At 35.9% G+C, this 14,870-nt stretch overlaps 2 protein-coding genes across 2 annotated transcripts; both read left to right on the forward strand.

Annotated features, from left to right (window-relative positions):
- Positions 1-2,966: 2,966 nt before the first annotated feature.
- Positions 2,967-3,503, forward strand: LOC144445242 (zinc finger protein 862-like). The gene has a single exon (XM_078134785.1). It carries the CDS (start codon positions 2,967-2,969, stop codon positions 3,501-3,503), a length of 537 nt encoding a protein of 178 aa, XP_077990911.1.
- A 3,542-nt stretch (positions 3,504-7,045) lies between these two features.
- Positions 7,046-8,183, forward strand: LOC144445243 (somatostatin receptor type 2-like). Its single transcript, XM_078134786.1, has one exon. The coding sequence runs from the start codon at positions 7,046-7,048 to the stop codon at positions 8,003-8,005; it is 960 nt and encodes a 319-aa protein (XP_077990912.1). The 3' UTR covers positions 8,006-8,183.
- Positions 8,184-14,870: the final 6,687 nt, after the last annotated feature.

Consider the following 14,870-nt stretch of genomic DNA (forward strand, 5'->3'; position numbering starts at 1 on the left):
ATTCGTAATTTGTAATTCAACACTTATTTTTTTCTGTAAACCATACTGAGGAACATCCTTGCCCACCCTCAAGTTAGAATAATGTAGTTCAAACTCACGGAGTTGTACAAGTACAAATATTGAACACATTGTTGAATACATGCATTTCTGAAAACAATACAATAACTGTGCTTTAAACTTCAGCAACGACTCCTAAGATCTCTCAGCTGATGGAATCATGGTGTATTCTTTTCGTACGAGTAATGCTGTACCCCAAATAATATTAGAAGGTATACGAAACCATTTGACAATATCACACACACACACACACACACACACACACACACACATGTATAGGCAATCTATAACACTGACATATTGTAGTCTGCAGTCGATTTCACATATAACAATGCAAATTATAAGTACTACACAACATAATTTGATGCATATAAACTTACGGTTGCTGACCTATTCACTGATGGTGATCAACCAGATACTGCAACAAAAATGCTCCTTTAGTAATACAGTGTCAAGTCCGAGTATTTTCAAAGTTCAAAGTTGATATTGTCCAAGAGTGCACACAGTTCACTCTACTAGTTCAAACATTAGCAGGTCTAAAACAAGCACTTTTGAAGATGAAAGTGATGAAGCGAACGTACTGTAGTAGCATCAACAATAACTGACGACACCTTGGTTTCATAGTAACTTGAGCCTTTCTTTACTGTAGCCTTGTCATACTTGAACGTTTATAACTATGTGATCGCAAACTGAACCATGTAAACTGAAAATAACACAATAAATAACATTTGTAAATACAAAATACAACACTTCAAAATATCTACTAAAAATTTAGGTGGCTAGCGCCAGGAATGAGAAATAAACTCCAATACTTTAACAGTGGTATTGAGTTATGTGTACTTACAGAAGTTTTTGAACAGTAAGTATACTCAAACACATAATATGAACTTATTACTATTCATAATATATCTTGTGAAGTCTAATATCAAAGTCAAAGTCCTTAAATATTTCATATTTCACGATGGCAAAATTCACATCTGGTGCAAACATATTTATCCTTTTCAAGATTCTCCTTTAGCCATAGAATCCAAGCTACTGCAGTTTTCAGCCTTTTCAGCTGTGTTGGCTAACATAGAGTAATAATAAAGAAAACTTCAATGACCCCACTTTCTTGCTTTGCACAATGTAGACCTTTAAAAAAAGGTACTTTCTATTAAATGGTAATCTGCAAAACTCATTTAGATAGTTTTGCCACATAATGAGGTGAGGGTATGAACATAACACTTCAAACAACCAGTGTGATAATTGGAGCACTTTGGTGTTTACATGTTTACTAGCATTGTGTGTACAATTTGTTATTTCTTTTTTTCTAACATATTACAGATGTTTTTTACATGAATGTGCAGCCACTGATTCTTGTAGTGATGGTATATGTAACCCAGCAAGTGGACCAACCCGTGGTGACAGGCCCCTAATACCAACCCCAGCAAGTGGACTAACCAGTAGTGACAGACCCCTAATACCAACACCCCAGCAAATGGATCAACCAGTAGTGACAGGCCCCTAATACCAACGCTAGCAGGTGGACCAACCAGTAGTGACAGGCCCCTAATACCAACCAGCAGTGACAGGCCCCTAATACCAACCAGCAGTGACAGGCCCCTGATACCAATGCTAGCAAAAGGACCAATCAGTAGTGACAGGCCCCTAACACCAACGAACACCCCATCAATGTCTACTGCAGGTATCCTTTTGCAAGTATTAACTAGAACTAGGATAAGTCCAGCTGCGAAATAGATATGCATGTTACCAGAGTTTCCTGTACACTTCAATAACTGAAATAAAGTTAGAGAAGAACTTGGAAATCAATACTATTAATCTATCAACTTTGTAATAGTACACAATTAATTTTTCTTCTCTTGAAAGAACTTTATTTCTCATAATTCTATTTCATAAAGTTAACCTGCAAACTACATATATTTCAAAATATTCTTATATTACACAGACAACCAATTCCTGTCTGAAAAAGAGAGTGTGCCAAAAATGTCAAGCAGTTTGGCAAGTGTGCCAAGCAGTCAGACTGACGTGCCAAAATGTCCCTCCACCCCATCTGTATCCAACTCGGGTATTTGTTCTAAGCTGACTTAGCTCAGGCATTTTCTACTTATATAAACTACTCCATCATTTCATAAGAATGTAAGCACTGCAGTGGTTATAAAAATCTTTGTTAATATCTTTTTATCCATCATCATTATGTGACCAACTAGCCTTAATAGTATCAGACAGTTCGCTTGTAGTAAGGGTTGATATAATACATAGATTTTTGATATGTATTGTCACTTTTAATTTGATTTTTCAGATAATAAAGTTCAGCCTGCTGGTAATATGAAACAACTCATCCATCAAATGTTCAATACTGAAAATAATAAAGTGCACAATTACTATATGACTGCATTGATAGAAATTGCCACAATCTTACCAAGGCTGAACAACAAAAGCAATCCAAAATGGTCGACAAATTTCGGCATAATTGGATAATGGAACCTATAACACATAATAGAGACTGGCATGAGATGATTGACATATCTGGAAGGGGCAGTGGTATGTTTTGTATTTTTTTTGTAGGAAGCACGATACCTGCCATTCTTGAATGGTTTGAAAGTATTCAATGTTACTGCTGCTCACAGATACAAAAAAACAAGCAGTTAAAGAACATGCCACATCATGACAACACATGGCAGCAATAGAAGCAGAGCTGCTGAGCAGAGTTTCCACTTTTCAAAGAGAACTGGATGACAAAATCCAGTCAGAAGACATCATTATATACAATGCATTTCTTGCTGCATATTGGTTGTGTAAGCAGGAGGTAGCCAACTACAAATTACATTCATTGATAGAACTTCTCCAGCTTGCAGGCCTTGAAAAGATGAAGTACTGCCAACACAATTCAGCAGGGGTAAGTCAGAGAAATGTTTCTGACACTTGGCACAACAATCAAACAGCAACCTTTGGACCAACTAAGAGAGGTAAATTCGTTTGGTCTCCTGCTTGATGAAGTGACTGTTGTAGTAACTACAGAACAACTGGTTTCCTTTGTGAAGTATGTTGGGATTGATGGTAAAGCACTCACCAAGTTCTTGTCTGTCCAAGATGTCCTTTCAAAATCTACTTCTGCCAATGCTGCTACCATTTGTCAACTGATACTAGATGAAATAGAGGAATGCCAGCTACCACCAGAAAAGATGACAGGCCTGAGTACAGATGGTGCCAATGTAATGGTAGGCAAAAATAATGGTGTGATGACCAAGCTGAAATTACATTCCACAAATCTCCTGAATGTCCACTGTATATGCCATAAACTAGCCCTACCATGTTTTTACTCAAATGGTGAGCTGAAATACATCAAAGAAATGGAGACGATTCTTCCACTACTCTGGAAATTTTTAGTCAATGTCAAGATACAAGAAGCAATGAAAGCTCTGTCTGTCTCTAAACAGGCTTGTTAGATGGAAGGTGCAGAAAGGCTGTTGTACCAGATGGTTGTCAACAAATAAAGCCAGCCAGAGTTTATACGAGAATGTTCCAGCATTGCTGCAAACCTTGAGAGAACTAGACAGTGACTCTTATATTATAGTGTAGGTCTCCACAAGAAGTTGTAGGTCCAGTGTACATCCTCAAACATGTACTGCCGCAACTGTTACATCTAAGCCAATCAGATTCAGGCTGGAAGAGTTCAAAGAAAGGAAAAGCTGGTCACTGAAAAGTTTGATTTTGAAGCATAGAAAGAAGAGATACCCAATGGATGCATCATCACAAGTCCTGATTCAAACAACACCTACCTTTTTTATTTATTTATACTGAACAGGCACTCCAGCACTTGCTATCCAATAGGCCTGGCCTACTCATAACTACTTTTATCCTGAGCTGTGTTACATAGCTGAGATATGCCATTCTTTACCAGTTATTAGTGCATGGCCTGAAAGGGGAACTAGTACTGTCAATAGAGTGAAAACCAGGTTGCGAAATTCCCTGAAGAATGACATGCTGGAAAGTTTGCTGCACATCTCCAGTTTCCCAGAGTGCAGACACAATTTTGGCAGAACACTATTTTAGTCGTTAGGCATTTTTCATGAAATGGTGGCCATGCATGAACTGCCTAGACAGTATAGTATTCTGTCGTAAATTTTTTAAACTACACTCGGAAATAATTAATTTGTAAATCAAGTGACTGCAGAAACACAGTTACAACCATGTAATCGCACACTGAATCATGTAAACTAAAAATAACGCCATAAATATCACTTGTAAATACAAAATACAATTCTCCAGTAATAATTTAGGTGGATAGCGCCACCTATTGACAGGAATGAGAAATAAACTCCAATACTTAACAGTGGCACTGAGTTATGTCTACTTACATAAGTTTTAGAACAGTAATTATACTCAAACATGTGATATGAACTTATAACTATTCATAATATATCTTGTGAAGTCTAATATCAAAGTCACAGTTTCGTATTTCAGGATGGTAAAATTCACATCCGGTGCAAACATGTGACGATGACACCGATGGTAACTTGCGACAAAACAGATCTAAAACTCAATTGTTTACATTCAGAATACCTAAATGTGTTTCACAAAGGTCTAAAGTATGTACACACCTCTGTTTTCGGGGTTAACTCGTCTGCAGCTTCAAGTAATAATGTCGGATTTTTCTTACCACACACGTTGGCCCAAAAGGCACATTTCAAAATCTCGTTCCCCTTCCAATGCGCATGTGCGAGCGCCCTTAACCTACATCTACCAAAATTTGAAATTTACCCTATATCAGGAAGTGTTCATTTGCATTCTATTTACATGTTTTGTATCATGTTGGACGCGTTTCAACCAATGACAGCTAAATTATTTCCCGAACGTAGCATTCGCACCATTTATCAACAAAATACACGGTTTTTGAAATTGATAAGTCAATTACGACTCGAAAACAACATTTGGGAGATGTCCGGTAAATACAGTCATAAAATATACTTTTCAGCCCTACACATATCTGAGAATGAAAACATTTCACCAGTGCGTTCGTGAAATATGATATTTCAGTTACGGTAATATTCAACTGATAGCAAGTTTTGTCATCAGAAATTACGTGACTTCCTTCATTTACAGATACATTTATATGATCATGCAAGAGAGACAACATCTACTGTCTACGCCAAATTGAAATGAAGCAGAAGGGTTTTTTAATTTGGCGTCACATCGTTGCACACAGCTGCAGAACATACGAGAACTACGCGTATTGTGTTGAAGCCAAACTACAAGATTGCCGTTACAATATCAATTGTGCGTTATCACCGTGAATGTGAAAGTACAAGTACCCATAGACATTGCTGCAATCAATCTGAATACAAGGGTGACTTTCACTCGTTTTGTCATGTAAATAAATTTCTACAAAGACCGCGAGTTTAGGGATATCCCAGGTAGATGACTGTAAAAATTTACTTTCTGGTAGAGTTTATATTCGATTTAGATAAAAATTCACCAGTGCGTTTTCGAAATAATAGCCACAATAGCGGTGAGTAAGGTGCAAGAGGGTCATATTTTACGCAACAACCCGGTCCTGGTTTCCCCGACCCTCGCCCTTGTAATTACTGAAGGCTCGGGTACTTTATGAACACGACATTCTTAATGCATGAATTTTGTAGTCGACTGTCTTTTTATATTCATTCTAGAGACGCCAGCTGAGTAGAAAGTAACGATCGAGTTATTTGATGGCATTTCTATAAGATGTCACGCTTAAAGGTTAAACCATTTGATGGGGGGGGGGGAGGGGGGCTGGATGATTTTGAACAAACAACATTTTTTTTCAACCACCATGAAATACTTTCGAGATCAAGGAGACAGCAAATTATTAGTATTTTTTTTTCAACCACCATGAAATAATTTCGAGATCAAGGAGACAGCAAATTATTAGTATTTTTTTTGCCAAGTAGGGGTAAAGCAAATTCCTTTTTAAATATTTACTTTAAATTTGACTTTTCGAAACAGCGTGTGGTGTCGCATCCAATCTGATTAAAATCCGATGTAGATGTCGGCTAATCGTTCATTGCCATTTTACCTTCGTTATTTTGCCTGAATTGACCTTCTTGGTATATGTTTACATTCTTTATCCTGTCGCATCATGCCGTCGTGTTTTTTTTAAATCTAATTTCCTCATAAATATTGTTGCATGCCATACCATTTAAAATTTATTTTATCATTATGAAAAAATTAAATCAAGGTACTAAGTCAGGTCAGTATTCTTAGTAATTTGATTTGATGGTAGTGTTTTGGTTTGTTTCAGAATTTACCAACAGTTAGTATAAAACTTTGACAAGAAACTTTAATAGTTTAGGCATCAGAAACATGTGTACCTGGGATTTTTGTAGCTATATAGTTTCTGCACTTTTAGCTCATACCCTGGAAACAATTTTTTTCGAAAATCCTCTAGCTCCCCCTCCCATAAATCAAATGGTGTACCCCTTACCTAAAGTCACGACAACAGGAAGTCGACGATGTTATTTTGAAAGTGTCGACGTCGTTTATGTAAAGCGATTGCTGATTGGCTAGTTTGGCTAATGCTAATTCCTTGCGAATAATGTATATCCTGTACGTAAATCCATAATGTATAAATAGGTGTACTTACATAGTCAGTGTGTTAGTTCCCGACAGCGGACTCGAGTCGCATGACGTCCACTGACCGCTATGCACAAAGTCACCAGGACGGAGAAAGTAACGGTACGTATAACAGATTGAAATACGTAGCCTGGAGTTGACCAAGAAAATCATGAAAAGTTTATTGACTCCCTAACAAACACATTTTGTGTTAGCGTTCTCACTGAATGAACAACTCTAAATATTAATGTATACTATTTTGAACCCATTGCTAAGGGGGACAACAATCAAAGTCGACGCGTGTTGTTGGAAAAACACCTTATTCGGATGACAAGCAGTTAGGCGTACCATCGCTGAGCAACATACATACCTTACGACGTAATTAACTGCATAGTAAAAAATGTCTGTGTACAACTTATCCGATTCAACATCCGAAATCTTCAACGACACTTTACGGATACCACTATTCGTTCAGTCAATTCCAGTCGTCTTCAGTTTAATTTGTATTCTAGGATTGGTTGGCAACGGAATAATCGTTTTCATAATTCTTCACTTTCATGGAATGGCATCCATACCAAACCTCTATATACTGAGTCTTGCTGCTGCCGACTTTTTGTTCTTGATGGGTTTGCCATTCCTAGCTTACTTTAATACGAAGAACAATTGGATTTTCGGCGACGTTATGTGTAAAATTGTAATGGGTATTGATGGTTCTAATATGTTAACGGGGATATTAACGTTGACTGCCATGGCAGTAGACCGGTACCTAGCGATCGTTCACATCGTGTGGGCCAAGAACTATCGAACAGCAAGAAGGACGAAGATGGTGTGTCTTTTGCTGTGGATAATATCTTTGATGTTAACAGCCCCTTTATGGCTGTATGCAAAGACAACTCACACATCTAATGGGATCACAGTATGCAATGTCATATGCCCTGTATTAGTCGAACACTTCTTCATCATCTATGCATTCATTATTGGTTTTGTGTTGCCCTTGGTAATTATCAGTGTGTGCTACACGGGAATATTACTTCACCTGCAACATAACAACCGCCGCCGACGACGACAATTCCGTGTTGGTCGTGTAGGGGCACTTGTATTGACTGCTGTACTCGTGTTCGTCATCTGTTGGTTGCCGTTTTGGTCTATACGAATGGTTTTACTGAGTCCCTATCAACCCGGAGTTGCCATAGAAAGTATATATTATATTAGTTGGATTTTAAGTTCACTAAACAGCTGTATCAACCCGCTACTCTATGCCTTCTTTAAACACGATTTCCAAGACGTTTTAAAATATTGTATATTGAAATGCCAGTGTTCAAAACAGACATTACCACGCATACGTGCCTCATCTTGCTAGCTTCTACATAAGACAACAATGTTTGCTGCCACCCACGTGTTCTTTGAAAGTCTTGTACTTTCGTCGCGTTTAACGGAATATGTACACTAGATTGCGAGAATGCTTTTAATTCCGTCATTTCATCTGTCGCATCTTTCGTGTTGTTGCCATGACAATGATTATTGGTAATTACCTACAAGAGTGCTGTGTTAACGTGTTCTCCTTACATCGACAAATGGACAGTAATTTGGTCGACATCAGAACGTACTTTACACGATTATTTTTGATCTTCTGTCTGTTCAGTACGAAGTAGATCTGGAATGCTTTGAAACTCTACCGTGGGTTGATAGTTCTTCACTGTTCCTCTAAATTATTATATAACTCATACCATCATCAACAGAGGAGGGGAGGGGGTATTATAATGACAATAAACCGAACGATTACAAATCAGAAAGCCTGAATAAACTATCCTGTCACAAAACTTTAACGTGCAGCCTCCATCTGGCGCCCTTCGGTGACCTTGATATGTAACCATGGTAACGTGAAATTTATAGTCTGGGCATTAACTTCCTTATGTAATTAAACCGTTGTGAATTTCTCCTTGTGTATCGAACCACTCAAGGTAATTGAACTTAGGAGGCTTTTACGTTCATCTTTCTGGTACATGTTCTAAAAAATTTAATACAATTCCCCTCTTGAATCCTTATTTCATCATTCTCTTCGCTCGTAATTATTTCGATGAATCTGATACGACTGAATATACCCACTGAATAGTATCTACAACAAGATACACTGAACTACAGAATACAACATCACCATGTGAATATTTATAATTTTGGAGACCTAACAAACAAAATTGTGTGGTTCTAATTAATACGCTCAATTTTAGAATAGGTGGGGTAGATAGATTTTAAATTTAAAATAATTTTTTTTCATATATGAGTGTCTAATTCAGGTAGTTATGTTTTCCCCATATGGTCTCTGTGTTACTGGTTTCTTTTCATCAAATGTACAGTCATTACAGGTTGGAAAAACAGTTTCATATTGTCTTTTTAAGTTGATGTCAGTTTTCGCAACCACTAGTGCTAACGAGACTTCACAATTTTATTTTTTTTTTCTAATAAGTAAAAAAAAAGGTTTAGAGTTGGCAATGAAAAACTAGGTGGTGGGATCGGGCACCTGGAACCAATCATTTTTTAGGCCTACTTACGAACAAACACACCTTAAGTAAATTCCATTATATGAGTAGGCCTAATAAAAAAATTGTGTGGTTCCGGTTACCCGATCCCCACCTTAGGGGTTGTGGAAACTAACATCAACTTGAAATGACGATATAAAACTGTTCTTCCAATACAATCTGTAATGGCTGTACATCTGCTATGAAGAAACCAATCACACAGAGACCTTTTGGAAAACAATGGAAAACATAACTACCTGAACTAGACATTCACACATGAAAAAAATACAAAAAATAAAACAAAAAGTTTTAACCTACCTACGCCACCTATTCTAAAAATGAGCGAAATCGGAACCATACAATTTTTTCCAGTATGCCTTAATTTTCTATCGGCTACAGTAATATTATTAATTTTATAAATTATACATAAAATGTTGTCAATGTGAAGTAGAGAACATTGTCAAGTAAATAGATATAAATCAAAGTGTTATCACGATATATTTTTTCATGTTTTAACACCTTACTCTTTAATAGGGCACTTGCTAAGCCGCCATCTTGAATATCCTGCATGTTGCATTATGGGAAATGTGATCATAAATATGAATAAATCAGTATTGTAAACAATTTTGCTATATTGTTAGTTACCACAAATAATCTAGTCAGACTTATCCTGACCACTGTAGGAGGTTTATTCTACCGCCGTAGCTACAGATTGTTTTTTACGATAACTAAGGATAATCCCATAATCCTTTGCGTCTGGATGGCAAGTTTCCTATTGACTAGAGTACATATTTCATAGTATTATACATGTAATGGTATTTTAACGTTTTAATGAGATTTTATGAGTGTAATCAATTAAATTTCATGACATTACTATTTAGTGCCACGCCTTGTCAATTTTCATTTCTTTCTTCTTCACCTTGACATTGTGAATTGCCTGTTGGATGCTTTGTGAATCAGTTTAATTATCTATGTGTACTTTATTACTCCTTTTTTAGAGGAGGCGATCAGGATAAAAACGTAAACATGTACCGCGAAGGTCAATTCAGGCCAAATAACGAAGGTAAAATAACAATGAACGATTAGCCGACATCTACATCGGATTTTAATCAGATTGACATACATACATACATACATACATACATACATACATACATACATACATACATACATACATACATACTTAATCTCTACTTCTGGTTTCAGTCATCATTTAAATGGTACGCTTTAACTAAGGTTAGTTATTTTGTTAGTTAATCATATATCACGTGACAGAATTGCCTGTCGAGCTACTACCAAACTGAAGCCAATTTAGAGTTTCAATTAAGCGGCATCACGATTTTTTTTACATCCTACACATAGTTTTTGTTACGAATTACACAGACAAAATACAGATACTGATAACAGACACTGCATATAAAATGTTACATTTTATCTCACTGTACATACAAATCAACATCAACGTCAGATGAAACAAGGACGATTGAAACACAAATTTAAAACTGTATATTTGTAAAGTTTTAAATCATGTATGACGCTTTCTGCCGAGAATAATCATATAATTGATAATTTTGTTTAAGGAAGTTCACTTATTACTGTTAAATAGAAGGTATGTTAGTTTAAATTTATTTTTGCCTCATGCATCCACAACTATTACCCCGAAGGCCCCCCCCCCCCAAGGTACCATTCCTGCATTTCAAATATCGAAGATTTAAGGTAGGCCTAAATGGCCAAGAATTTGACTTCTTTTACCATATCAAATAGCCCGTTTCTCGGAATATTCGAGAATACGAGGGCTAGGAGGTACGACCAGCTAAGGATGTATCTCGACAGCGCAGTAAATAGGCTACATGTCAAACGTTTTAAGCCGGAAAGGCACAAAAGCAAGAGTTCTGGGATAACATATTTTCAAAAGACTATTTCTCAACGATTAGTAAACAGTGTACCACCTACTCATATATTTTCTAAAAGGGTTTGCTCTGAGACTCATCTGTGTCAATTTGGTGTAGAGTTGATTTCTCAATCAGAAACCAGTTTCATTTGGTGTATTTCTTTCTTTTAATCTAGAAAATGAGAAATACATTATTCAAATTGCACTTGCAATTTCCTGTTCGCGTTAATACAAGTCTGGGCCAAATAAAGATTCCATTCTTCTGTAGTTGTGATAGACAGTCACGAGTCAGTACACATCTGGTAATACATAGAGATTGTGAGTCTTGATATAAGTTACCACATTTACTTGTATATACAGATCTCTTTTAGCAAAATAACCCATCCATTCTAAAGATTTGTGGTCGGCTTCAACATTCGTCTAAGGTGAAATGCACCTCGACTTTGAAAGTCGTCGGATCACTTTCACATTTGTACCAGTGGTAGATTATGATGGAAGATTTATATTTTTGGAAAAAAAATTGGGGGTCCACCGTCTAGTTTTTTAAGGAGGACGCCCTCTAGAGTTTCATTGCTCTGGTTTCGGTCAAAACAAGCATATGTCAATAAATGAATCCCTTGCAATATCATTTTTGGATGAATATAATTTTTTCAGATCATTTTGCTTTCTTAATAATATGGTGCTTACATTCATGTCAAATAATAGGAATATTTGTGTTTTATTTCAAGATTAACAATCAAAAATGAAAAACTTTTTGCCATTTTTTTAACAAAAAATATTATTAAATTTGTTTTGCTATTTCCCCGGTTTAACTTTTTGAAATAATTTGACGAAAGATAAACCTAATCATGCCAATCAATTAAATGGGAAAAAAAATTGGGGTCACCACACAAACTTTTCAGATATTTTACATCAAAGTCGCTTGGTCACAATGCATTCCAATGTCTTCCAATGGGTATTTATGGTATCTTGTTGTCACATTGGTTGCCATGGAAACAGTAAATAGTGGCAAACGTTGATGTAACAAATGTCCCTCCTAATATATTTGGTTGGAAAACTATAAATGTGTGTAACTATAGTTACTAAAAAAGAAAACAACTTTAAACATACACCCTCAGTAACCAAGATGGCTTACAATTACTGGAGGTATGATCAAACAACCATAACATAACAATGCATGTATGTATGTATGTATGTATGTATGTATGTATGTATGTGTGTGTGTCTGTGTGTCTGTGTGTCTGTGTATGTGTTGTCTGTCTCTATCTGCTTCACCACCAATCTGCCTTGCAACCTGGGAGAAAGCAGTAAAACTTGAATAGGCAAAGGCTACAACAGTCAAAGTACACAAGCCAAGAAACAGAAGACTTGATTTGATGCAATCATTCAAAGACCATTATTATTCTTTTTTTTCAGATTTCAGGTTTGCTTCAAATTAATTTCATTGTTTCCTTATTTTCACAAACTACTTGTATTTTATTTTTGGATGTTATTATAATATATTTGTAATATTATTCAGGCAAGCAGTTTGTATAGAAATGAAATAGAACTTACAATCAAGACCATCTCAATCAATACCATGGTAGTAGTTTATCTACACTTTTCTGTCATGATTGATGTGTTTGTAGTGTATACATAAATTTGAAATATTCCTGTCTCAGCTAGTAATGTAATGAAAAGATGTCAGACTTTGCTAACTATTAAACATGGAGTACATGTATGCTCATAGCAACTGAATTCTGCTGGAGAAGCAGTTGATCATTTACAAAACCATAATATAATGTACCTGTGTTGATATACAGACAATGAACACACAAGCAATCAATCAAAATACAAATTAGCAACCATCAGCACATTTTAATAAATAGAAAGTAATATTTATTAACATTAAAAACAACGAGAAAACATTACAGCTTTTAATGAAAGTGAGGATAACATTGACTTCTAATTTCATAGAAAAGATGACAATTATTGGTAAAACCCAGATACTTTTAAATCTCAGCCATATTTATATCTAAACTTTGTATACACATCCAAACAATGGCATGACCATTGTTTTAACCATGAACTGACTAACACGGTAACACAAATTTAAGTACTGTAATATTCTGAATTCAACAATCACAGCAGGGAAAGCATGTATCATGTTACACAATCCAAGCAATATTAGGACACATATATTGACAACATCCATAAAAGGCACATTACTCTGTTGAACAGTTACCATGGCGAATGTTCTATCAAATCACTATGGATACTAGCAAGGTTGCACATTTGCACTATTGTTCAATTTAGTTGATTTTTCCACAACTTATAAGGCTGAGAATAATTGGATTGGATATTCAAATAGGTAGCCCGCGTGTTTAAAACGTTAGCAACCAGCTTTAAAAATGACAAGATTCCACAGAGCAACAACTCAGAAATCGTGGGGATTTCAGCCTTTCTGTTCATTTTGCTGTCAATTTCGCCTTGTATTAAAAATGTGAGTTCTAAGCATATTTGTTCTAGCGAGGTGGATTTTTGACTGATCTGAAGTAAAGTTATGGCATTTTCTTCAGGATATGAAAATTATAATGGTACTCGATTTTGGGTATGGATGTTGATCAGTCTCAACCCTTTTGGGTTATTTCCAGATGTGACCATTGCGGGGGGGGGGGGGGTAGTGTTGGTTTATTCGTTGGTTTGTTGTCGTTTACTCATGTATCTACTCATTTGTCGGTTTATTTTGTTTGTTTGTTTTTGTTTGTTTGTTTACTTGTTTATTTGTTTTTGTTTGTTTACTTGTTTATGTATTTATTTGTTTGTTTGTTTGTTTGCTTATTTGTGTTTTGTTTGTTTGTTTACTTGTTTGTTTGTATTTGTAAACAAAACTAACTGAGCCTGAGCTCCCTGTGATTAAGCTCGTGATCGAGCTACAAAAGCAACAGAAGATGTGGCTAATTTTACATTACAACTAAACTCTGAATGGTATGGGTACATTTTCAGTTTAGATGCATGATGGACTGTACGTTTATCGTAGAAAACAAGACGTGTTTATACCGGAAGTGATAGTTGTTCTTTCACTGGGGATGCGCCTACACATGCGCAGAACTCCAAAATAACCGAGGCGCATTGTTTTCTTCTTTATTCAGTGAATTGAATATTAAAAGGAAACACAAAACTACATGATGTTTTATGTTGTGGCTTCTGTACAAACTACGAAGATGTTCAAGTAACTGTATGCAGCACACACACTAATTATTATTTAACAGGTATTGTACCATTGGGGGCTAATAAACCTGAAACCAGACTGGTGTCTGGCTCAACAAAAATCCTACTGATATTGCTACGTTTTGGTGTTGTTACCTCAACAAAAATCGAACACACATCGCTACTTTTTCTTTGTGTGAGTAATTTTTTACCGTAGCAGATTGTCATTAATATATTATCAAGGTGTAAAGTTCTGATATTTATAAACAGCACTGCCTTAATTAGAATAATCTTGTTACAGTGTAACAATCTATTAGTAAGATAATCACAGGCAAATAAAACGTAGCAATTTTATGCTACATATTGCTGAACCTGAACGATGGAATGTAGCAATTTTAAGATATTTTGTCTAGCAAGATTAGAGGTTTTATTCGAGTCAGGCAACGTTCATTTTCAGCTAGCTGGGTTTACTGACCAAGTAATAAGTAAAGTCCATGTAATTGCACTCGAGGAGTATAGAATATCTCATAAGATGAAATCAACTCTTCAATCTGAAAGCTTGTAAGCTAATAAATAGCAAGGGATTTGAATTTACATACATTTGCAAGGTTACATTCGATCGCAAACGT

This window comes from Glandiceps talaboti, chromosome 14, assembly GCF_964340395.1.
Source record: "Glandiceps talaboti chromosome 14, keGlaTala1.1, whole genome shotgun sequence".
NCBI lineage: Eukaryota > Metazoa > Hemichordata > Enteropneusta > Spengelidae > Glandiceps > Glandiceps talaboti.